At 39.2% G+C, this 27,405-nt stretch overlaps 1 protein-coding gene and 1 long non-coding RNA gene across 2 annotated transcripts in view; one reads left to right on the top strand and one right to left on the bottom strand.

Annotated features, from left to right (window-relative positions):
- The window catches only part of LOC111865074, a 287,468-nt gene that overhangs the window by 155,329 nt on the left and 104,734 nt on the right, over window positions 1-27,405 (top strand). The window contains exon 3 of the mRNA XM_023852804.2: window positions 2,187-2,320. Within this exon, the coding sequence (XP_023708572.2) occupies window positions 2,187-2,320 (134 nt within the window). The remainder of the gene's footprint in view (window positions 1-2,186; window positions 2,321-27,405) is intronic.
- LOC117282358 overlaps window positions 23,282-27,405 on the bottom strand; it is a 169,048-nt gene continuing 164,924 nt past the window's right edge. The window contains exon 2 of the long non-coding RNA XR_004513083.1: window positions 23,282-24,268. This is a non-coding gene — a long non-coding RNA (uncharacterized LOC117282358). The remainder of the gene's footprint in view (window positions 24,269-27,405) is intronic.

Raw genomic sequence — 27,405 nt, 5'->3', positions numbered from 1 at the left:
ACATGTAAAATCTTCTATTTGCTGTCGGACTTTCATTTTTTCCACCGAACTCGCTCGACTCCTCCGTCATCTGCCAACTGCCAACTCCGGAAGTCTCAATCCAATTCTCTGCTGCAACTGCCATCTCTTCTCCCTTATCTTCTCAGAGTTCAACTCTCTGCTCGAACTGAACTGACGTGAAGAAGTCAAAGTCACATTGCGACTGACGGTCGGTCAGTCAGTCAGTGAGTCTTAGTGTCGAGCCCCATCTAGGGCTCATGACCAGATATTTATTAGTTTTTCAGTTACGGTCCTGTTTCTGTGGAAAGTCTTCTCTGACGAGAGGACGGGTCTCTCTTTTGTCAGAGTAATTGTCTTTAGCAGTAAGTCATTTGTCATAATGTAAAGGATGTTTACATTTTATATTTTAAACATGTTAATAAATATATATATAAAATATATGCAGGGCCTCTGTGAGTCCAGGCTCAGTACAGCAGATTATACCGTATTTCTAATAGCTTCGGCTACAAACGGCAGTCTAGTCGTATGCTTGACCGCCGCCAAATTTAAGCCTCTCTTTTTATAACCCGTTGGCACGGGTCGCACAGAAAACACAGCTCTTCTACTGTTGCGTGAACTCGTCTCCGCAGAAACATGCTTACCCAGTCGCTCCATAGGAACTGCTGTATCATGACAGTTCCTCTATTGTTGCGTGCGGGCATTACCTTGGCTCTGTTGTTTCTCTGGTTTCACAGATCTTGCCTTGAGCAAATACGTCGCTGTATATTGCATACATTTTGCCGAAAGTCGGATNGTCTGCTTTACCGTTTCTCACGGTGTTGTCGCTTGCAGAATTCTTATACTTTTTCTTCTACCCTGAAGATGGGGGCGATACGTTCCTCCGAAACGTCGGTTAACACCACATATACACGGTGCCAAATCCCAGAAGACTGCTTTCTTCATAGTCACCGCCGTGAAAGCCTCAAATCTTACATTCTTCCCATTACATTATTGTTTCACCATTCACTGTTTGCGTTAAATAATTTCCATATATAAACTAATATCATGCTTGTAGTTCACACCCTCGAAACACATTTCTTTCCGATATATTTCAAATCTGTCCTCGTATCTACGCCTAGGTCTCTTCCTGTTGTTTTGTGATTGACATTTTGCATGAATTCCTGTTCTTTACCATGCATCTTACATAAACCGTCAGTCACAGTTTATTATGTCATTTTAAATTATCTGTTATCTTGTGTTCTGGAACGGAGCTTGTCGCCATGCAGGCAGGTTTCATTGTATCCCGGTCTAGAGAAGCCACATGTTACTCTTACCTCTGCTAGTCTTGAAACGAAATGAACTCTGTTTGTTTTGGCTGTCGGAGTGACAGCGGTAATCGGATTGCATGAGTTGGTTTGCACGCAGAAGGAAACTTCTGTAAACTACTTGAAAACGACAGTTTATACATATTCCGTGTCAACAGCAGTTTCTTTCCTGGTAGATCGCAGTCGACAGGTTTCTTTATACTCTTGAAAGAAACAAAGATCAAGGAAAAACAGCAGAATTAGCTCGGAATACTAAAAATTTAGTTTATGTTGTGTGGAATCAAGGTCGGGGCGTTCATTCTTCGCAGATAGAGTGGAAGCCTGTTATAACCCACGCACATTTCAGACTGCTTGCATTGCAGTTTACTAGGAGCTTAGGAAGTTTCTGTAGATCCATCCATCCACCTGTCTGTCTATGGCTCTACAGCCCTCTGTTGGGCCTTGGCCGCTTTACAGTTTCTTAATCCTATACACAGTCGGTAGAACTCCTTGGACAGGGGATTAGGCCGTGGCAAGGCCTCTACCTATACACAGAATAAAGGCACACAGACATTTATACCTCGAGTGGGATTCGAACCCACGACCATAATGTTCAGCGAAGCAAGGCTGTTTTCCTTTTTTTCTTTTTTCCTTACACCAGTGGGCTTAAATAACTGGAGGCACCGTTAGGAACTAATAAAAGAAGAGTGTTCGTAAAGGGAGCTGGGGGGGGGTGGTCACTTTCTGCTGTATCGTAACTTCCACAGAGTCTGTTGCCAGCATCATGTTCGCGGAGCTGCTGCCAGTATTTTAGTATGATACTTCTCATTAGTTATCTGTGCATTAGCGAGTAGAGTGCCTGTTGTGCGGTTCGTGTGGTACGTCATGGTTTCTCTGTTTCAGCTCTACCGGAAACACCGCCAGTGATCTACACGGAACATGACCGCTACGAACCGGGCGATACTCTGCGTGCCAACTGCTCTTCACCACCTTCCAAACCAGCAGCCAGCCTCAGCTTCTTCCTGAACAATATACCGGTAAGTACCCCGCCTCAGTCAGCACTCACTGAGTGTACGTTTGCTGTTCCATCTTCGTTTCTTCAGTATACATCTACCCCGCAAGCAAGATCTTAAGCGGAAGCAATGGCATTTGACACACCAGAACTGTTACATGAATTTATATTAACGGTTTATTGAACTGTCAATCTTAAGGTGAAAGAGGCCGACACTATTAAAATTTAATTTCTGAGCTATCTGTCGTGTCTGTAAGACGCAAAACCTCAATCTAGATTCGAACAGTTCACCTTCCAAGACGACTCAGAGGCTTTACCGCTTGAGTTGACTTCCTCGATAAGTCAGTCCAAAGGTCTCGCTCAAAAAACCCACAGAATGCCGATTACATATATTTTTAATGTTTAATTAATTTAATTGACATTATCCATCTTCTCCTTTTTGTTTAAAATAACGTTCGGACACTGGATTCATAGAGCTAGCCCATAACTAAATTAAAAAAAAATTCTGGGAATAGGTAACCGCCTAGTTTCCATTAATACGACACTGACAGCATGGAAAAACACGTGTCTAACAGATCTATTCGCATACACACAGCATGGTGGTCTTATAAGGCCTCATTTTTTTTAAATGAGGGAAGTAGGCTGGAAAAAGATAAGGTTGTCCGTGTGCTTAATTAATTATCACGCCATGAAGACGTATGGAACAGTAGAGGTATAATTCCACCATTATTGACGTCAGCACAGATGGAGATAAGTGGTCAGCTTCACGCCCCTGTCGCTTTAACCCCGGGGGAAAAATCCCCGATACCCATTGGATATGAGACTGTGTGGGACCCAGAGCCGGTCTGGACTAAGTGGAGAAGGGAATAATCCCTTGGACCTACCGGAATCGCACCCCAGCCGTCCAGTCCGCAGCCATTCTGGCCCATTAACTACGATGGATAATGTCAAGAACTCAATAATTGTATAAATGTAGTTAGTTAGTTGTTTAGAGAGGGTGGGTTTCCCCATGCACCGCGACCAGTTTGATCTATTGTGCTTCCCTCTATGATATTCTACCAGTCTCTATACCCTACCGATAATGGTGCGTACCATCAGTCCCGCCGAGCAAGCGAGTTCGGCCACTTGCTTAGCGGTGTTTATAATGCTTCCCCCATCTATCAGAGGCCTTAGAGACTATTGTTGGGCGGGAAACGTCTTCGAATTTGGCTCAGTGATCCCCTTTGGGGATATGAGGTTCTTTTACATGCCGTAAAGTTACGACACGGGACACACAGCTTAAAGTCCCTCCCGGAGGACTTGTTCCCTGAATTTTTCCGCCCTTCAAATTCCACGACCTCCGCCGGGTATTTGAACCCGCATACTACTAGTCATGAGGTGGGAACGTTACCTCTAGACTACGGAGGCCGCTTTGTATAAATGTACCATCGTCACGAATTTTGAACCTTATTAGCAAACAGTGTTTATGGACACAGTGACTGCTTCCTCTTAGAACAAAACGAAAGCCACAAAAAGGAACTGTGATGAACTACCGCATTATTTAGCGTCAAGGCGCACGATGTACATAGCTACCACTGCGACGGAAAGTGCTAAAAGGAAAAATAATTAGTAAAAAGAAACATTTGTACCGGGAAACTGCTAAATCCTGCTTAAACGCTTACGCAATAGGTCTATTGTGATCTTTTACGCTATTGCCACTGGTTCAACTGGTGTAAAGGCTCATGTTCCGCTGCTGTATGACTTTTCGAATTATCCCGATGTTTTCACACAAAAGTGACATGTGTCTTTCTGAGAAAGTAGTAGTGTTATTATAAGAGTAGCAATTTCTAAACAATCGCAGGACGAGGCTGCTCAGGAGTAAAGGATTTGTGGATTTTACGTGGACGGATAATTCACTCTGTCTACATAGAAAGACACAAGACCAAACAAAAAGCAGCGGACATAGATGCGTATTCGAGCGGAATCGAATTCGCTTTCATAGTGTTCCAGGGATTAAGGACCTTATGCGCCGTAGAAGGATGTAAGTGGTATGTTAAAATCTCAAAATTGTAAGTCATAAGAGAGGGAATGAACATTCTCTCTAGGCGGCAGATTTCTCTTCGTTCCTTAAACTTCCCTTCGTCCTTTAGAAAATAATTTTTCTCTTAAGAGTTCTATATACTGGGACATAACGCCGTGGAGTCCGTTGAATATCAACGGTTGACTTTCAGCGGACTATACGGCGTTATGTCCCAGAATATATAACTCTTCACAACCTCATTTTTGAAAACCTCAAATCCTACATAATGTTTACATGTAAATCCATTGTTAGGCAACGGCTCGTTGAAACACGTTTCCGGGACGACCAGCTGGAACAGTCGGTTGTTGAGCAACGCTAGGTAAACACAGCAGGTTGATTACCACGGTATTACATGTGTAGTCGTGCCAACGGATTTGTGATAAAGGAATTTCCATTGGTACGAACTAGATTATATATAAGGACCCGTGGAGACTCATAATTCAGTCATTCAGTCGAAGAGAATTCAGAAGGAAACTGAATAGTTGAAGTGTTAACAGACATTGAAGACTTACTTTATGTGATATAGTTACAGTAATTTTTCGAGTGCTATAATCAAATGTACTTACGACTTGTGAGTATCCAATATATCGACTCATCAATCAAAATCCCATCTACACGTCACTAAAACATGCGACAATAATTTTCCTCTTGATAATTATTTTATTGATTCATTTATTAATCAGAAACTTTATGATCAGCATTCCTTCAGCAATCTCTATCGTAGTACATCCTAAAGCCTATGATCGAACCGAAAATGTGGGGACAAATGCCCAAACAGACTGTACTCGTCTTTCCTTTCAGACATGAAATATTTTCATACGCCCATGGGAAGGCACACGCTCAGCAGGTGATATTGCTGTCACATTTCATTCGTATTTTAGGAATTCAGTGCCCCCCTCCCCATGTAAATTTAACTGTGTGTATCAGACATCATTCTTAAAATTCACCGTTTTAATATCATATAAAAATACGAATTCAGGTGAATGCAGACCGTTGAATTATGAAGATTTCCTTAATTTCTATTTTTTCATTTTGTATGGTCAGGACGAACATTCAAAATTTTAGTTAGAAAGCGATCATTCTGAAGATGCAAATATACCCCAGAAGATGATATTAAAATACATGTTGAAAGAGGTTTTTGCTGTATATATGGAATCAGGCATCTCAATATATGGTAGAATTGTTCGCTAGATTGGCGAGATCGCCACCTATTTACGTTCAGTAATAGGGGAATTCCCTGTGCAGCTGAACAGCCAGATTCTGACTTTTAAGTTGTGACGTCATTTACGTAGTTCTGTAGGCCAATGCCAGCGTTTTGGAGGAAGATGCAGTCTCTATCTTCAGGATCGAAGCTGTAAAGCTAAGGGCTACTTAAAAAACACACTGTACGGTACAAATGGTGAAGTTAATTTGTTAGTTGAATATTAGGTTCTGAAACGATAGTAAGTACGTTGCTATGTGCTCATTTAATTATTAGGGTTACTGGGTCAAGAAGGGGGCACGCGGTAGCGTAGTTGACTGAGAGACTATGCTACAAGCCGGAAGGTCGCGGGATCGAGACGTGATGAGGTGGATTTTTTCAATTGACCTAATCCTTCCAGCCGCACTGTGGCTCTGGGGTCGACTCAGCCACTAATAGAAATGAGTATCATGAATAATCCTGGTGGTAAAGGACGGCTGGCGTGTAAGGCTGACAACCTTACAGCCATCTATGAGCCGACTGTCTAGAAAATAGCCTCAACATCTCACAACCTACGGCCTCCACGGCCTGTTAAGTGGATACCTTTACTTTTTACTTTCACTTACTGGGCCAAGAAAAAAAAATCCACACGAAATCTTCGAATATTTAAAAGTACCAGGCAACGTAATGCTGGTAAGCATGGGGGATGATTCGGAAGCGGACCTTGGAAAAATTAATTTCAAAATAATAACGACACTGTGTCGTGGAATCGCAACTTTTTGTGATATACTCGAAAAAAAAATACATTCTACTTGAACATTATTCTCTTCTATGGAATGAGACAACGTAGTCTGCTATTTTTCTTACCACTCTTTCGGCAGATCTTCTTGTCTCCATCTTCATATCTCATAAATTGTAATTTTTCGCCACGCCGCTTACTTCAACACAGACTCATACACCGAACCTCATGATCGGATAGCAATCCTGCTTCGTAATCAGAAGGTCCGGGTTCAAATGTCGGCCCGGAAGTCAATAATCCTGACTGAGATTTTCTTGATTTTCTCATCCCTCCAAGAAAATTCAGAGACAGAACCTCAAATTATACTACGATTTCTTTCTATTTTATTGTTTCCAATTCGTTATTCAGTTTTCATTCTACTAGTACAGTTTCACGCTCTTAACAGCATTGTTAAACACACCATAAACAACAAACAACAATCGCCTATGAAAGCTTAAAAGAATTAACCCTCAGTGCGTTCCTGAATTTAAGTGAACGGCGCGCGCGGTCCTTCTGTTGCACTGCCACGTATCTAAAGTAAAACGTCAGCCCGTTGTTCGTATCGACCACTGAACCGACGACGTTATCATCGCTCGCTCGTATAAGCTCTGCATTGTTACGTACATAGAGCATCGAACCGAAATCCCATAGCTTACATCATGTCTGCTCAGGCGTGTATCAGCTCTGCTTTCAGTGAATGGATTACATGTCCTCTGATATTGAAAATGCGTTGAATCAAAAGGGTACTTGCAGTATGGACGGTATGGATATGCAAAGACTTCAAGCACAGCAAAAGTTTAATTGAATCATTTAAAATGTCCCATAAATTATCCACCATATTGAAAACTAACGCTGCTGATACACCTTATTACTGTCTTTCGGACTTCTCTTCGTTTTTCTTTACTTTGAGGTTCCTTCTTCTTTCCTGCAGAAGCCAGTGCTTACGTTTGTGTGAGAACTCTTCGAAAAGAGTAGGTAGTGAAACTTGTCTCGTCTTTACCAGTTTGCTAGTTGTAGTGTCTCCTACAAGAGACAGCTAATGTGGAACTCGGTACAAATTAATATTTCGCCGCTTCTATAACATCAAAGATTATACGTGTAATTATAACTGAAATCTCTGCTGTCAATTAGACACTTTATCAGTTAATTGTATAACTAATTATGCTCGTGATTAGAAATCTCATACCCTGGTCGGGAGACCCGTATTTCGACTCACCATCCGGAAGCTTGCAATCTTCGCCAAATGTTCTTCGTCTTTCTCAGCCACTCTGAGTAAATTTTGGAACATCGTCTCAAATCAGGCGAAAGAAGCTTCATTTTACGTAATGGCACTTCCGTCTTTACGAGTATAATTCCTAATTATTCTCCCATGAATGCCTTCTAATATAGTTGACGAATTGTCGTTAATCAATGTAAGATAGAAACCAGCAAACAATATTTATTGATTATAGCCTAAATGACAGTATAATGGTCTTCACGCTCAGCATTTCAGAGGATATGAGAAGTTCCCTTATAACTTACAGTTTTTGCACCGCGCCATAGCTCAAGCGGTTAGCCGCTGGCTTCCCACCGCGGCGGCCCGGGTTCGATCCCGGGTCTGGTCAAGTGGGATTTGTGGTGGACAAAGTGGCGCTGGGGCAGGTTTTCTCAGAGTACTTCGGTTTCCCCTGCCAATCTTCATTCCGCCAATTGCTCCACAATCACCCTCACCTATCATCTGGGGCTGGTACAATAGGCCAGAAGTGGCCGCAGTACAAGGGACTTAGTCCCAGCCACTAGCAATAAAAAAATACAGTTTCTGCACAACCAAGGGGGTCGTGCAGTAGCTCAGGATGTTAGTCGTCCGATTTCGATTCGATCCCAGTTCGAATAACATAGGATTTATGGTGGATAATGTCGCCTTCCATGAACTGCTCCGTATCCATTGATTATTCTGTTATCCGATGTTATTCTTGATACTGACAGCATCGTTAAGTAATACATTTAAAATAGCCTAAGGAACTGATCATTATGTTCTGTATTTGCTATGTTTGCACTAATTCACTTATCCACATCCACTAAAACGTGAATTCCTCACTTGATACTCACTACTCTAACGTACAAGATGCTACCTTGTACTCGTACTTTCTAGACATCGTATACGAGTTTCAGCTGCAGTCAAAACCACCAGCCCTCACGACTATACCCACAGACAATCACATTACTGTTATTACGGGAATAAAGTAAGTGTACGCAAAACACATTCGAAACAAGTGTTCTCATTTGCAACTTCGGAAATGGCTGCACGGTAAAGTGAGAATTGAGTTTCAGAAAATGTACTTCACTAAAGTACGTTATTTCCTTTACGTTTTGAAACGTGAACTTTTTATTTCACAATCGGGAATGTGGTTCATTGGTACGAAATTTGGGGATTCTGTTTGCTTAAAGTTACCACCAAATATGTAAACCAAATTTATTTTCCGAGTATTTCCAACTCGGACATCGAAAATAAAGTTGGGGGTGGGGTAGTTAATTGTACGCCTTAGTTGCAAATTCATCAAACAGAATATTTTAGCATATCCAAACTTTCTTTCAGTCAGTCTTGAACCTCTTTAAGACGCAATCAATGGACATATATATATATTGAAAAATGGATAGCATATAAAGGCACAAACCTAAAGCGTCATAGATGATGCGATTAATACTGATAATGTTAAAAATAGATGAAATATCAAATTTGTGGTGCAGTAAATACCCGAAAGTATGTGGAATCTTAAAGCAAACACAAGAATTCATTTTCAAGATACATTTCGTTTAGGGGAAATTTACGTTTTCTAGGAAATACATTTTATCTGCGCTAACTTTATGTGCTGTCGGCCCTTGCAGACATACGGACGGGAGTTCAGTGCAGAAGTCCGTTCCTGTGGCTCTGTGGAACAGAATAAGAACTTGGTCACATTTCCTTGAATGTAACAACTTATCTTTTTTTTCACAGAGTTCTGGGACGTCTTCATTTCATTATTCTTGTCTTAATTACTTTAATAAGATAAGATCTTGCTCTTAATGTAATGAATATACGTTGTTTGACATCTTTTGGCTAGTATTAAGCTATGCTTATCTGCAGAAATATCTATATCATTCGAGGGCAGAAACAGCAAACTTGAAACCTCTAATTCAAGATGATACTGTAACATCATAAAAGGATAATCATAGACAAGGCACTTCACCATTACACTAGCCACATACTGCATGCTCTTGATGTGACTCTTCTTACTGACGTACTTGCTCCTATGATCTAAAGTTTGTGACGACGTCCGTACGGCAGAAGTAAGATTGTATTTGTATGAAACAACACAAGGGCCGCATGCGAGAGTTAAGACAAAAACACGAATTAAGCCACATACATGAGACCTTGCACCGATTGCCGTTCAAAACGTTCTGTCCAGAATCTTTAAAACAGAACGAACATAAAAGTTGAAAATGAAAACAATATACCAATTTCAGGAGAGGACAACGTTAGATACTATAAAACGCATTGATAATTTTTGAAAATAATTTCCAGACCTTTAAAAGCTTTCATAAGAAAAAACATAATACAAATTAATGAAACAAGTGCAGAGGGTGAAGTTTCCTGCATAGTAATCAGGACCTTACAGCTTATGATCCGAAATCGATTATTAGGAAGTAAAAGCATCTGCATAATTTTGACGGAAACTCGTTCCGCGGAATCTAGAGCCGGAAAATTCTCAGAAAGTTCGAGAGGAAACGGAGTTACAATTTGCTAACTTCCTCTCTAATGAACAAAGTCCAAATGCGAGAGATATCCAAGCTGGGCTGGCTGACTGGATGAGCTGCCAGAGATATTAGATCAGTGAGCCAAGCCTAGATCTTTCTCCCATCTGCACGCATGTTATCCAGTCTCCGAAACGCTGTATCAGTTAAAAACTAGGACGATAGATAACGTCCAGAAAATTGATCGTTGTTGTACTCGTTCTTCATATTGTACGGCATTCAAAATTCCAATAAAAATTTCGATTATTCCGTTCGTATCTAAGACTTCTAAGTTGCAAAGGTATTTACAATTCAGTAAGAGTAAAAAGAAGCCACTTGGAATAATACACGTAGATGAGGAGATATTATTAAGAATAAAAATTTGATGTGATTATTTGAGGTATATTAAACTGATGTGCTCACGTGGATAAGCTAATCAATCTTTCAGTTCCACAAACGCCCAAAATTCTTGATCATCTGAGCGGATATCTCCTTATCGTGAAGGATTATTCCATATATAGATAGTCGAGTTTGAATTATAGATGCTTGAAACGTGTCTTTTCTCCATTCCGAATGTGTAGTTTCTCTTGCTATGTTTCTTCATATAGAACTGTTTCTATGCAGTCCTGGGATTAGTTCAAGTTCTAGATGTTAAGAGAAATCGCAAAATGGCGTAGTGAGTGAATTCACAATTTCTACTCTTCACCACACATGATTACATGGCTAAAATCTAGTTGGATAAAATGGCTGGGACACACAACATGCTTGAGGGATGGAAAGTCATAAAAAATTATGTCGGATATCTTGAATGGAATATATCTCAAGAGATAGAGGCATGGATGGGTGGATATTAAATTAGTGGATCTTAAAGAAATATGATACTATATTCCTCTAGCTCGGGTATTGAACATGGAGATGGTGATTATTAGGTTACGAAAAGGAACATGATTCATGGAGTAATACGCAGAAGTTAACGTACAGAGCACGTCTACTATTTTCACAGTTAAACACACCTAAGCTTTCACTGGATATTCCGATCTTTATGCAAAGGTCGTAAAAATGGATGAATGACATTTAATTTTATAGGTATCTGAGATCCTCTATGTGTAAAACCTGTAGTTCTGGCTTTGTTGTTGAAAACTTAGCTTCAAACTGCAAGACTTTTTCCGCAAGAGAGAGATACTTTGAAACTAGAGGAAGATGAGACGGTCTGTGCCACAAAGGCTACAGTGCTGCTCGTAGTCAAAGTAACCTTTATGAAACAAGGAGTTCAGTGCCTTGCTTGTATCGAACACAGTAACAGAAGCAACAGGCTTTTGTATGTTAGATCAATAAGCAATTATCTTCATAGAAAAGTAATTGAAGCATGTATAATATGTAATATAGAAAATATAAACTATTTTATTCAGTTTTATTTGTATTTACGATTATGGCGTCTAGTCTGTTAATTAAAAAAGAAACAAATGAAAATCGAAGAACTAAAAGTGAAAAATTTAATATAAAATGGCGATAATCGCAGAAACTGTATTTACTTTTCCGACTGGTGCCATTTTATGTCAAATCCTGATGACTGGATATCTGATATTTGACAATGTATTAGATAAATAATGGAAAATTTTACACTCTGTTGAAAATAAATTATAAGGTAATGCATAATAATTTTTAGTGTAATTATTTTATTTCATAAAAAAGTATTCTCCACCCACTTACGTATTTAATTTTATATTATACTGAGATTGGATAATGTATTTTATGTGTAGTAGAGTTAACTTTTCTCATACAGATATCCGGGGCTCCAATTTATTTTTCACTGGCTCTACAGTCCCTTTGGGCTCTGACCTCTGATTTCTTCAGTTTTATGATCATTTTACAGACGGCAGGACTCATTAGACGAGTGATCAGCTCGTCGCAAGGCCTCTACCTAAACACAGGATTACACAGAATAAACTCATACACATACCAAACATCCATGCATTGTTTGGGATTCGAACCCACGATCCCGGCTTCCGAACGTGCGAAGACAGTACATGCCTTAGACCGCTCGGCTACCGTGACCGGCCCCGGTACTGTCCCTAAATTACAGTATCACTACAGTACTTGCCATCATTTCCAGATCATGATCAAGACTGGAACAAGGAACACTGCGCAAGGTTTCCTTCTCGTTCATAGTACAGCTGAATGCTTTGAAGTAGCAATATAAATACGTCAGAAGTGCATTTGATTTCAGTGTATGAAATTATTAAAAGCAATAAAAGTGTGAACTTAGGTCAATTTTTTCTAGCAGCAAGAATCCTGCCCAGATATTTTTGTGTTTATGCCTGTGTAGGATGTGAGGCTCTCAGAGTGGCTACTAAGAAGAGATCTGTCTTCTAGGATATAACATCGTATAGTCCGTTGAAAGTCAACCGACGGAACCGAGATGTTCCTCCGAAACGTCGGGTAACTTTCAACAAACTATAAGGCATTACATTCCAGAAGACATATTTTTGTTTGTCTACAATTACTTTTTGGCTGAGGAAGTCTTTCAAGCAAACTGTTCAAAACTAAAATAAATACAAAATTTAGACCCTATAGACATTTTATGCGGCTAATACAACAATATCAAATATTAAGACGAAAGAAGCTCTATAATGTTGTGATGAAGGCTATATACTCAGCTCAACGATACGTAAAGAGAAAACTTGAAAATAGATCAAAGGGATTAAACCGCCACTGATACCAGCTGGAATATTTGTATCTACTAATTGAATACAAAGAGATCTTGTGTTCGGGAACTCGAGAATTTAGCTTCGCTTTGTAACGATAGAAATACAACCCAAGTGTTTACTTAAATGAGGTTCGTGCTTCAGCAATTATATTATAGTGCTGTCTCCTTTGAGGCCACACAATAAACATCAGACGCTTCTCATGTTCGGTTCGGATGTCGTGCCCAGTGTCGGCTGGCTTTCGAGGCTCCCTCCACTTTCAATAGTGAATTTTTCCATTTTCGAATATTTAAATTTTAAATTGGTATTGTAATTGTCGTCCCGCGCCATAGCTCAAGCGGTTAGTCGCTGGCTCCCCACCGCGACGGCCCGGGTTCGATCCCGGGGTGTGGTCAAGTGGGATGTGGTGGACAAAGTGGCGCTGGGGAAGGTTTTCTCCGAGTACTTCGGTTTCCCCTACCAATCTTCATTCCACCAACTGCTCCACAATCACCATCATCAGGCAGGTACAATAGGCCAGAAGTGGCAGCAGTACAAGGGACATAGTCCCACCCCACTAGCAATAAAAAAAAATTGTCTTAAAACGTGCCTAAAGCAGCATAACGTTTCAGTGTTATTTTCCAATTGGGAAGTCCCTCTGACTTGCCCTGGTTTCCATCTGAGTTTCAGAAATACAAACATCAGATTAATACATCATATCACCTAATCATAAACATTTCAGATGTCCACATTTTACAATGATGATATCGGAGTGAGGCACAGAATTGTTTTGTACTAAAAATCTTGATAAACAAAAATTATGTCATGCACTCTGTCACTGTAACACTAAAGTTTATTTTGTTTGAGATGTTTTTTTCGTTCATATATTTATAATTTAGCTGTTAAATTCAGATTGTATACTTTCTTCATGAAGGCAATTCACATCAGGCTACAAAATGTCATATGGTGTCAACATGTGAATACAGTTCGAGAGTTATTGGCCCCTAAGAAATATATATGTTAAATATTGCGGCGTGATTGCTCAAAGAAAGTACTGTGGAACCAGAGAAACAGTCGTTACTAGCGAACGGCTATGAAACAACATGTTTCTAGGCTACGGCCGCGAAACAAACAACGGAACAACGTTCGTTGCTAGGCAGCGGATTCTTGGTAAGCGGCAAGTGAACGGCAACATATAGCAACAACAAAGCGGTGTCTTCAGTGCGGTCCGTGCAGAGATGTTATAACCGGGACAGTACTGGGCAACCAGTCAGTTGCAAGAGTGCTCAGTTGGAAGTCAGGCTGTGAAAGGAAGACTTTATGTGTGTTGTAGTCAGAGTGGTATTTGGAGTGAGTAATTCAGTAAGACTGTTATAGTTACTTGTAGTTACGACCCGTAAGTGGTCAGTAAATCCAGTCTCCAATCTAAAACCCCGTCCATAGTCACTCATACACGTGAAAATATAGAATCCTGAAACGTGAAGAAAGCTTGGTGGATTTATAAGTTCATAATAAATTGTTCTGTTATGTGTATTTAAGAATTTATTTGGACTTTGTCAACTTTCATAATTCTTCATATAAAGGCATCATTTCGGAAGCGGGTTGCAGTGTATGGAATATGAAAAGATTCTTACTCTGTTGGGCCCCGTGCTCCCAATGCCCTGGTAAAGGTACAGGTATCCCTGTAACAGGCCGTGGAGGTCCATAGGGATGTGAGAGGTCGAGGCTCCCACATTTTCTAGACAATCGGCTCACAGATGGTGCTGAAGTTGTCAGCCTTACGCGCCGGCCGCCCTTTACCCCCACGAATATTCCTGGTACTCATTTCTGTTAAAGGCTGAGACGACCCCATGGCCATAGTGCGGCTGGAAGGATTAGACAAATTGGAAAAAAAAAATTACCTCATCGTTATTCGATCCCGCGACCTTCCGGCTTGTAGCATAGTGCCTCAACCAACTACGCTACCACGGGCACCAATGCCTTGGACAGTAGAGTAATACTGTCGAATTCTCATGAAAGATGTTATCTCACGAGTTCCTGCTTCATGAAGTCCATCATTCAATGTTTAATGTAGAAGCTTATATAGAAAGCCTATATAACATAAGCATTCTCGACTAAGAGGAGATGAAGCTATGGAACTTGATGTAGGGCTGCTCAGACCCACGACCCACACATGTGCAGTAGCCATGTTTGCGTTACGTCAGTGGGGGCCTACCATACCTCCCTCCAGTCATGAAAAGCTCAAAGTACATTTTCCCATCGAAAACGTGTAGGCTAATATTTACTTTGTTTAAACTGTCGCTTTAATCTTTCTGAAAGGAAAGTTAGCCTAGAAATAAAAGCTGTCTACTTGCTCTGCAGGCGCTACCAGTGTTACTAATCATAGTCATGTTCAACCAGCAGTATAGTAATACAAGGTTGCAGACTTCTGAAAATAAAATTTCAACTTGGACTGAGCAAATACCATTTCACTGATGTATGCTTTCTGACTTGTCAAAGCACAACGAGATGGTTTTCCAAATCGTATCTGGTTTCCTGAAACTTAGCTCTGAGGTACTGCGTATGTAGTCTTATCGAGAGTACACACATATACCAGTTCGTTGCTTGGAAAACGGTTATAAGGTACCTCTTTCTATGTTTACGTGAACTGGCTGTAGTAATTATCGCGGGATATCACTGTTATCAACTTCATTCAAAATTGTATTCAATATCCCTCCCTCAAGGTTAAGTCGATATATAAATGAAGTTAGTGGGAATCACCATTGTGGGTTTCGACGTAATATATCAACTACTCATCATATTTTCCATTCGCCAAATACTGGAGAGAAATGGAAGTATAGTGAGTTAGTACATCAGCTATCCATAGACTTCGAGAGAGCGTATGATTCTGTTAGGAGGGAAGTATTGTACAGTATTCTAATAGAGTTTGGGGTACTCATGAAACTATTTACCCTGATTAAAATGTGTTTAAACGAAATTTATAGTAAAGTCCATACAAGTAAACATTTGTAAGATTTGAGGCTTTCACGGCGGTGACTATGAAGAAAGCAGTCTTTTGGGATTTGGCACCGTGTATATGTGGTGTTAACCGACGTTTCGGAGGAACGTATCGCCCCCATCTTCAGGGTAGAAGAAAAAGTATAAGAATTCTTCCGAAACGTCGGTTAACACCACATATACACGGTGCCAAATCCCAGAAGACTGCTTTCTTCAAGTAAATATTTGTCTCATAATTTTCCTACCAAGATTGGTCTGAAACAAGGAAATTCTTTATTATTTATTTATTATTTCAAATTTGCTTTAGAATGTGCCATTAAGAAGGTCCAGGAAAAGCATGTGGGACTAACATTAAATGTGACACATCTGCTGCTTGTCTATTCTTATGATGTGAATCTACTGTGAGAAAACATATATACCTCTTAAGAAAACACAGAAACTTTAAGTGACGCTAGTAAGGAGGTTGGTCTAGAAGTAAACGTAGCGAATACTGAGTATACGTTGCTGGCTCGTCACCAGAGTGCAGGGCAGAATCATAATAATAAAGATAGCTAACAGATGCTCTGTAAATGTGGCACAGTTTAGATATCTGGGAACGACTATAACAAATCAAAATCTGGTTCAGGAAGAAATTAAGAGGCGACTGAATTCGGGTAATATTTTCTACTATTCAGTCCATAACATTTTGTCTTCTCATCTGCTGTCTAGAAATGTAAAAATAAAAATGAAAATATTAAAAAAAAATATAATTTTTTCTATGATTCTACATGGGTGTGAAACTTGGTCTCGGACATTAGGGAGAAACGTAGACTGAGGGTGTTAGAGAACAGGGTGTTGAGGAGAATGTTTGGACCGAAGAGATAAGAAGTGAAGGGAATTGGAAAAGACTGCATATTGAGGAGCTTCATAACTTGTAGTCTTCGCTAATTAGAATAATCAGGTCAAGGAGGATGAGGCGAGCAGGCCATGTAGCACGAATGGGAGAGAAGAGGAACGCATACAGGATATTGATGGTAAAGCCAGACGGGGAGAGACGGCTAGGTAGACAAAAATGTAGATGGGTGGATCTTAAAAGGATAGGATGAGGTAGAATGGATTGGATTTGTCTGGCTTAAGATATGGACGAATGGACGGGTCTTGTTAACACGGTAATGAACCATCAGGTTCCATAAATTGTTTAGAAATTCTTGAGTACCTGCAAAACTGGCGGCTTCTCAAGAAAGGCTTAGCTCCATGGAGTCAGTTTATCTAAACAGGTGGCTTGTTTCAAATTCAGTTTGTTGTGTTGGTATTTCCCTACAGAAGCGTGTTTCAGTATAAGCCACTGTTGGTTTCGTCTATGTATTTTGGGGGGACGCAATGAAGGGCATACACAACTGTGTGTGGGTCAGGCGAACATTTTTCATCTTCCTAAGGACCGATTTAAGTTTTCTTTACGTACTCAACATTCACGGTTGGTTGAGGCACTATGCTACAAGCCGGAAGGTCACGGCTTCGAGGTTCGATGAGGTGGATTTTTTTTTTCTCAATTTACCGCAGCCTCTAACAGAAATAGGTACCAGAAATCTTCCTCAGGGGTAGAGGACAGCCGGCGTGTAAGGCTAATCTTACCGCCATCTGTGAGCCGACTGTATAGAGAAAATATGGGAACCTCGACGTCTCACAACTCTATGTGCCTTCATAGCCTGTTACAGGAATGATTTTACTTTTAATCAGCTTTCAGTGTCAGTTACAGCCTTGCGTTTTTCGTCTCAGAGGATGTTTAGGAATCCAAGAGTTATCCTTAGCGAGTACAGTAGCTCAAATTTTCTCTAATTCATCATAACGCTTCCCTTCTCCCTATACTCTTGTTTTTTCCGTTCGCTTTCATTCCCTTAACAATTTTTCACTCGTAACAATGATTTTATTCTAATTCTCCCATCTCTTGGGACTTCTTTACACAAGATAAAAACCTGTTTACTTTCATCTCAATTTCTGATCGAATTTCAACTTTAAGTTACTGAATAATACGAATATCTTATAAGACAATCTTGGTTCCGAAATGCCTGAAGTTATTGCCAAATCGTCTGCTTTAAATTGACGTCTAACATCTTCTGCAGAGGGTGCGGGCCCTACATTTCTTTTTTAATTTTGCCCCTTCAGAAAATAATATTAGAGTTTAAATAGATAGTTGGAAATAAGTTTACTGAGATACACTTTTAACTGGAGAAGTTTTATATTTTTCGAAAAGTTACATAATATTTCCTGGTTTCCGATTAATATATAAAGTAAATAAATGATTCTCGTTTAATAAATAATAAACATATGCATTATACATTTTGTTTTCAAACAGTTCAGAGAAGCCAGATTAATAAAGAAAACGAATTATGTGCCCATGGCCACGAACCTTTATCACACTATAAACTACTCACAACGTAATTTAGAAAGTTCGACAGTTTGTGGTCTCAATGCTCCGTGTCTTCACCCCCCACTACGAGCACAGCCTCTTCTCATTCTTACTGGTGTGAGTTTGTTCATGAAATTCGAGAAAAATATAAATAATTATTATATGTTGTTGATAAAATTTCACGTGTTGTAATCTCTTGTCTATATGGGATTTTAAGATAAATGAAAAAAATGGTGAAAAAAAAAACGTATAAAATAATTTCGTCACCAGTAATTAAAATGAGAATAACATCTTAAGTGAAGGATAGGTTAAACAGCTGTTTAGAAAAATGTACATATTAAAATTATAATTTCGTTTCATTTGCATCTCCAGCGAATGTACATTTCTCACTTCCACTTGGGTCTTTGTTTCACTCTCTCCTACGTACAAACACAAACACAAACGATCTTTCTCTCGGTTTGCACAAAATAAACTTGGCACAACACATCCACAAACGTTTCACAGTTCGAGACCAAATCCCATCCCCCCGCCACACGTTGTGTGATATTTCTCTAATTTTGCCACTTAATGGTTGCATCGCCTGTGAAGTTATATAACTAATTGGGCGGAAAGCTGAAGCCACAACGTATCTGAACCAGATATTCTGCAAATGTGGTCGGAGGGTGCGTGAAGCAAGCGGATCAGGCGGAAACTGCAGCCACAAATCAGGAAGTTACGCTGACCGCCAATGTTAGTACTCAGTTCCTCGTGTTACCGAGACCAACACGTAGCAGTAATGGCCTTATGTCTTGCGATCACATCATTTTGCAGTCCACAGCTAATGGTAGAACTGACAAGTCTATCCAGTTGTTTCGAGTTAGATAAGCAAACATGTGGTACACTGGCCTGCACGTGTTCAGGGTGCTACTAAAACGAACATTTCGATTACAACAGAACAGAAGTTGATAATATGCACAGCTGTATCATGCTCAATACGGACTTCAAAGTGAACTTATTTTATGTTTCAATTCTTGTATATGTCACCGTAAAAGACCGAAATTTGGTAAAACCTAGAATTTGCGAGCCGAACCTGGGGTTTAATGAACAGTGTTGGTAAAATCTGTAACTACTGTGCCTTATTTTTGGTTCTTCATCATTCACTCTTGTTGAAGACTCCTTCCTCCACGGGAAAACCATAAAAGTAAGAATATGCTTTTCACTAATGATAAAGAGTTTAAAATGTAAAGAGTATAAAAATATATAGGCAAAATATGGAGAAGGATATGTATTTAGTAACTTACTTTTCTAATCGACTTTTTCTTTTATTTCGGGTTCTATAAATTAAAGATTTTCAAACATGTCGACATTATTTGGTGAAGTCTAGGTGCGACACGTAAATCCTAGTTTTTACCAAGAGTTCTGGCTTTAAAGATAACATATATTTCTGATAAATTTTTGTAAACTGGCAATTCAAGTTAAAAAGGAATGCTGAAAACCAACATCATAGGCATGGTCTGCTTATGCACTCATATAATCTTTTCCTTCTTAAACTTCTTCTTCATCATCATCGTTATTATTTCGATATTTGTTTTTGGTTCTCCAGGTTTTTCATGTTCGGAACATTGTCAGAAAAATTACAGCATTTGCTTACTACACGTAAAAGCTTTAATGGAACAGACCTTTCTGCGACAGAAGGAATTTTTCCCCCGATTATAAACGATGAACACATTTTACGACTTTTTTTTTTGATAATTCCTGTTGGTTTCTCTATTCTCAAAACTTTCTTATATTTCTGTGTAAAACTCATACTTTTGTTATTTTCCTGCTCATATCTTGTGGCTTTGTCATGCCAGTCAGACATGCCTTCTTCTGTTTCCTTGTTTTGTATACCACTGTATCTATTCTGTCTGTCATGATAATTTGTTCTGCACTTATTTACTCCACATCAGTATAGCTGTATATACATTTGTACATACATATCTATTCACTTATTATTAAACATTGTCACACCATCTTTAAGTAATATTAAACTTAAATTTGCTTTTACAGGTTGGCTGCTGGTTGTGTTAGAATCTATCATAATAATNGTGTTATACACCATCGTCAGAATCCTATAATAATAATAGATATTCCTGATTTTCTACAGTTTCTCTCGGAAAATTCAAGATAGCTGTGCTGCCTCGCAGTAGGTCACAATTTCTTCGCTCCAAATGCTATTTTCCCACTAGTTACTATCACCTTCTTACTACTTCGACAATATTAAACTTCGCTGCTGAAACAGAGTGCTTAAACAGTCTAATAATCTATGAATCAATTGCTCGATTAAGCTTCGTAAATGAATTAACGAAAATAAGTGTGTGTTACCGTGTTGAAACCCAGAGAGTTCTGAGTGGCAGTAGACGCTTAAACTCACTGTTCTATATTTATAACGACATTCTTTTATGTTGACGAGACATTCTGTGGTTAAAAATTTCGTTTGAATAAATAAGCAATTGTCTTTACTTCTAAGTTACTGGCATTTACTGCAATGTATATATTTCTTTCAAAGAAAAAATAAATAAGCTTGTCTTTAAATCTTTCATTGAAAATACTGTTTTGGCCTCTCTCTCCCATTGCAGACAACCAAATATACAATACATCAGACTTCTGTATGTATTACATCTGCTTAAAGTCTGCAGCCCAATATAGACGATCATAGTTTCTGAGAAAGATTCGGAGCTCAGAGTCCGTTTCTGAACAGTAGGTCCTCTTATGAATATCTCGGATTTAAAACTTTCTATACAAGGGGTCTTTCTGCATCATAAAATACAACAAAAGTGATATTGTTTAATGCTGATGTAATTTATATTAAATATTAAAATAACTTATATTATTGTCCCTTAATTCCATCCTTCCTTCCTTGGCACTACAGCCCCAGTGGACCTAGGCCTACCTCCATGAACTCCGTTCACTTCGGTTTTTCTAGATCGTACACATTCGGTAGGACTCCTTGGGCGAGTTATCAGCTCGTCGCAAGGTCTCTACCTGTAGACAAACACAGAAAAACGCACACAAACATCCATGCCGTGAGTGGGATTCGAACCCACGATCCCGGCTTCCGAGCGAGCGAAGACAGTGCATGCCTTAGACCGCTCGGCTACCGAGACCGACTCATTGTCCTTTAATTACCGGTGTTAATTGCTAACATGATTTTTGATAACAAATATCCACTTGCTTTATTTATAGCTGTAGAATGAATTGATATGTACATATTAGATTATTCATTGCAGAATACAAAATCTCGCCTAGGTCTCCTTCAGGTCCAGACTGCGGAATTTTTCGAAGATTTCGGAATTTTTCTCTTCGGACTGTTTTGTTAGAAGTATATTTTTTAGGCTGCTTACTATTTCGGAGTTATTCAGTGCAATGGACGGAAATTTTTCGATTGTATACGAAGGATATAAACTGTAGAGAACTGAATTAAATGCAGCAAAAATAAACTGATACATCAATAGGTAATTGATGTGAACAATTTCCAAGCTAAAAGTATATAAGAAAAATTATCATATCATTTGTGAATAATCTGCTTCGACTGAACATAGCGATTGGGTGGGTAGTATCTTGTTTCGAACTCCAGAGGTAATGGGTTTGAATTACGATCAGATTACAGATTACCTATATTGACGTTTTCGAGGCCTTATTCAGATACCCTTTACGTGTATTGGACATTACGTCCTCATGGACTCAACCTCATCACTGTCAGCAATCCTACTGAAAAAAATCCGTGGCTTGAGTCCGCAAGCGAAATATACCGACCGAGCGACATCCGCTTGTCGGCGAAGTTAGTGTCAACTTTAGCGGATAGATGGTGTCGCGTGGTCAGCGCAACGAATCCCCACGGCTGTTAATTTCAATTTTCTAGACCGGAGCCGCTATTTCCTTGAATTAGCTACTCAGTTATCCTCACGAGGCTGAGTAGACCCCGTTCCTGACCCATTAATTCTCAGAAAATCTGGTAGCGCCGGAAACCGAACCTATGACCTCTGGATCTGTAACCAGGAACTCTGGCCACTAGAACATAGAGGCGGTTATCCTACTATGACGTAGTATATTTTATATAGCTGAGAAACGCCCTTAAAGTATAGAATAAATAAACCTCTTTCGGGTAAATGGAACTGTTCTCTGTGGTTGTATACGTGTCTGCAGTGTATAATTAATTTACGCTTATTTCAGTTTATGTATTTTTGAACACATGAAAACGTGTATTGGAGTAAGCAATTTACTACTCGTATTTGTGAATAGGTTACGACAAGTGTGAATTAGTAATGCAATTAGATGAAAATACTAAATACATTTGTCATTAGCGTTTTTGTGACTGACAGTAAGCTTTACAAACTACTCTTGCAAACAAAATATACATCTGAATGTGACAGTCAGTTTACATTAGTTTTATACTCCAAACAAAAATGTAAAACATCAGGTTGTCGGTGCCGTTCCAGCCGGGGCTCATTAATTAATTGATTAACTGTAAATAATTATACAGATTGCAGTTTCGTTACGTACTTGCAGTTTACATACACAGTACAATTCTGTTTTAACCGGCAACTGTACTGGCGTGTATAAGTCGCTGCTAACATTATATCAGTAATATTTGCAAAATAATGAACTTGAGGTGTACTCTGTCGGAGATCTATCATTCGAAAATTTCTCTGGATACTGAAAAATATTTTAAGAACCATCTCAGAATAATGTAGATATATTACACACCAATAAGGTTAAGTAAACTTATAAAGTCATTTTCTGTAATCACCCATTCACTCATGCAGCTGAGCCCTTCTTGAGAAGGCACAAATTGTACAGCTACTGAAAGGCTTGCCAGCATTTTATGGAACCCCAATGTTCATTACCGTGTTTTGAAATGGTGCCGCCTCTTCGACAAGAGGACAAGTCTGCCATCTGCTGGGGAGTGACTTTGTTAGTTGGCACCGCACTTTCTCCAGTGGGCTAACAACAGCAGCAACAACAACAGCAACATGTTTCTAAATAAAAAATTTTTGTTCCTACCATGCAGGAAACACACATCTCCCCTACAAAGACCAATCGAGTAATGCTGTTTAGGGAAGCTGATGGCTGTGTATTCTCAGAACCATACGAATCACATATACCATGTACAGTCTACAGGCAAAATGCAGAATTTCACTGTTGATCTTCTATGTTTCATCGTTTAAGTTCTTCACAATATTTAATTGCATGTTGCGTTTATGCATTATTTACACAGAGTTTTTCAAAGGCACGTATAATAGGAAGGTCCTGTGTTCTGCCTCTTAGTTAGTATATCCGTCCTCCCACGTGAATCATCTCTGAAATTACTGAGCAGATTTCAATTAAATTTTATGTGGGATATGCATTAAAAGTTGAAGAGGGAAAATAAATTTATTTTATAGGGGTTGAAGTAAAATTCTACTTTTCACGAAGTTCTAGCCATGTGTCTCACATTTCCTCACAAAAAGAGTTTCGTGTAAAGATTTTGTATATAATAAAATGTTAATATTTATATAACGGGAGATGACAGTGAGTGACTTGGAAAAATCCGATAGCAAGTGGCCCCTTTTGAAGTATTGCCTAGAACGACTGAGGAATACCAGTCAGAACAGTCAGCTCCGGAATGAAGATGGACCCGGGAATTTCGGAATACGAAGAAGTACCCGACACTCGACAGTGAAATTCATTTAATGAGCGTTTTATGCATTGCGAATTATAAGTAGAATCCATTAACGCGACATAACTGCCCTAAATGTATCCGAGACCGAGAGTTTGTTTCAGTGCTAGTGAATAACTGTCACGGTAGGTCCGTGGTTTATACTTGGAAGCCCGTGATTCAGAACTTTTAGTGCTGTATCTTGAGGTATTATTTTTACTTCTAGTTCACTATGAAAGAGATTCATTCATTTCATACTAACAGTGCAGTTAACAACTGGATAAGTTGCGCGGTCACACCGAAATATGTATTTGCATATAAATCCGAGTGCGTTATATATAGCCAGCGTGACGTCACTTCAACACAAAGACCGGATACTAGCTGCAGCTTGTCTTGCCGGAGACAGATGAGGATCATGGGGACGGCAGGGGTTCTTTCTTATCTCGAAACCTGATTGGACGTGACTTGCCTCTGGCGGGAAATCTGAAAAAAAAAGAAGAAAAAAAAATAGCATCGTGATACACGTATGGGTGAGAGAGAAAGAAAATTAGGGTGAATGGTGGGATGGTCGACGAGCAAAAAGAACTGATAAATTTAAGGTACGTGAAACAAAAAGAGGGGAGAAAATGCGAATAAATTGCCAGCACTACGGATATATAGGAAGGGTTACTGTGACACAGAAAGTGCGATAATTTTGAACTTCCATGTTCTATGAGTTACGGAGGCACCAAAGTGTCGCTCGCTGAATACATGAATAAATGTATAGAGAGTGCTAAGCTTCAGTGCAGCTGTAGCCGTGAAGAGCCTAGAAACATGGGCGCCAAGCGCACTGAATTACCGGTAAATTAGAGCCCCGCTGAACATAAAGCTTTACTACAGGAACAAACGGCTGTTTCCCGTCTGCAGATAAATAAGCTACCTATATGCATTAAAAAGACATCACATGCAAAGAGACTTGATAATAATGATGAAGGTCTTCTAATCAGAGCGCGAAATGAAAGCTTCTTTGCATCACATGTTGGAGTCAAGCACGAAATCAGGAACTATAAATTAGTTCTCAGCATCAACAAAAACGGAAAGCTGAAGATCTACTCCAAGCACGTTTTCTAAATCCGCTGTCTAGGATTCGTGTGTCTCACTGGCCTTAATATGTATTTATTATAAGTACGCCTCAATATCTGTTTTCCAAGGGTAATTACATTATACATCACAATAGTACAAATCAGTAATTAATTAAATTAAACATTAAATATGTTCTTTATTAAAAATTTTAATAATAAAAGCTGTACATCTTAATGAGATTAATGTTTTAATGTATGCGTAAGTTTCTTCGAAATTTATTATTTTTAAAAATTATAAATTATTTAAATTTCAAGCAACGTAGGTTTTATATCTGGCGGACATGAACCAAATTAAATTAGCCCCAAAGCTTTGTTGAATTTAGTTTATTCGTGGCTTATTTAACGACGCTATCAGTTCTAACAGTTTAGTGTCAAATGGTAAAATGAGAGTTAGTAAATAATTAGAAAAGATGTAAAAAGAAGCGGCCATGGCTTAACTTGTAGTATTGTCTTGGCTGGATGCCTAACTTGAGCAATGTGCTTTATCAGTACACGATCAGTTAATTACACAATGAAGTGTTTAGTGTAGCAGTTGATAATTACACAGCAGGTTAAAGGAATTCTTTACCATGAGAGAATCCAAGGATTCAGTGCCGTACCCAAAATAGCCCACCACTAGTCCTTGTTCTGATTTAGTTCAAAGTCGTCTACACCATCAGAACTGCTTAAGACCTAATGTCATTTTCCAATCCAAATTAAATTGTTCATATAAAATAATTTATATACCGGTGTGTCGGCTCCAGGCCTATGACAGTAAGGTAAATGTAGTGTTCCCGTGCTTAATGATGCGCCACGTCATGAATATATATGGGGAGTGGAAGTGTAGCTCTTTGCAATACCAACTTCTGCACTGGACAGAGATGAGTGGTCAGCTTCAAACCTGGCCACTTTAGGCCAGAAGAAAGAGCCCCCGGTACTTATTTGGCAGGAGGCTGAGTGGGCCCCGGAGGTGGTCTGGACACTGTGGAGAATGGAAATTCTCTGATACTACCAGGAATCGAACCCCGACTCCTTGGTGATGAAGATTAAATTTATGTGAACGTTGAGGTGTTATAAACGATAATTAGACCACCATGAAAATTCTGCTGTCTCTCTCTCTCTGTATGCGACCACACTGGGATATTATAGCTGCAAGAGAAGCTAGTCTCCTACTCTGAAAACGAGGAGCTCGGTATGCACCAAAAATGATACCAAATTAGTCTCTACATACACAAATGATACATCAAATAATATTAATTTTGTAATGGGATTGTTACAGAAATGTTCCAAGGCAGAGACTTTTTAGAATATATGCAGTGGTCGTGACAAAACTGTCACTTTTTGGGATGTAACATAAGATTTTAAAAATTTATATCTTTTATATATATATATACACGACTATATACGTATTGGTAAGGATTCGTATTACTCGTTATTGCATTAACACTGTTAAGACCATGAGAGGATTTATACAATTTGAGAAGCAGTTGGAAAATAGGCTGCCTCGAGACAGATATGGCAAATAACGTTAAGGGTGAAGTTGTCCCTGAGCTTAATTAAGACGCAGAAGACATATGGGGGAGCAGAGGTGTAGCTCCACCGCCTCAGCACTACATGGAAGCGAATGCCCAGCCTCGCAAGCCCAGCTCTTCATACGCCGGTACTCATTGCGCAGCAGGCGGGGTGGATCCAAGAGCCGATCTTGACGCTGCGGAGTAGAGAAATGTTTTACCCTTGCGGGTAATCGAATCTCGGCTTTCGAGCCCGCATCCCGTCTGTATATCGTCTGAGCCATTGAGCATGTGTGACAAGTATCATACAGAAGAAATGAAATCAGGGTCTGGGCCAATTTTTCCTCTTAATTGTATGTATTTCTTGCTTATTCTTTGTAGTAGGACAAAGCGACTTCATGATATAACCAGCAAAATGAATAAAATAGACTACTCATTCTTACAGCATATGGAAAGATATTATTTAGTAATGTTTACTTCCCTAGAATATGAAAATGTTATGCCTCAACTAAAGCGGTTAAATATATGTATCAGAGCAAGAACGTGAATACAATTTTAATCCAAATAATTACTGCTTGTTTGATTTACTTACTATAAAGCAGAAACACTTCCCAGAGCTGCGCGTTTGCTACATTTATGACAAAAGTAGGGGTCCTTTATTGCATCAAACGTATTTTTATTATAAAAACGCGCATGGAGTTTCTAAACTTATGGCCTCGTAAAGAGTTTCTTACGCATACATTAATCGAAGTCAATGAGAAAGTACAGTCTGTAGGTTTAGAAAATTTAAATTTCCCATTATTCCTCAGCAATGAAACTTCATTTGTAGATTTCATCAGATAACTTCATGATAATACTATAGATAGATTGAATAGGTATTGAGCAACACAGAATGTACAAGATAATAATTGAAGATACGAGTTTTGTGTTTTACTGACACTAATGTAAGCAATATGGTAGTTAAGAACACGGTATATTGCCTCTCCTTCCCCCCCCCCCCCCGCCCTCC

Source organism: Cryptotermes secundus, unplaced genomic scaffold (genome assembly GCF_002891405.2).
Source record: "Cryptotermes secundus unplaced genomic scaffold, Csec_1.0 scaffold1494, whole genome shotgun sequence".
NCBI classification, from domain to species: Eukaryota; Metazoa; Arthropoda; class Insecta; order Blattodea; family Kalotermitidae; genus Cryptotermes; species Cryptotermes secundus.
Note: the sequence above shows the minus strand (reverse complement) of the source record. Positions and strands in the feature narration are given on the sequence as shown.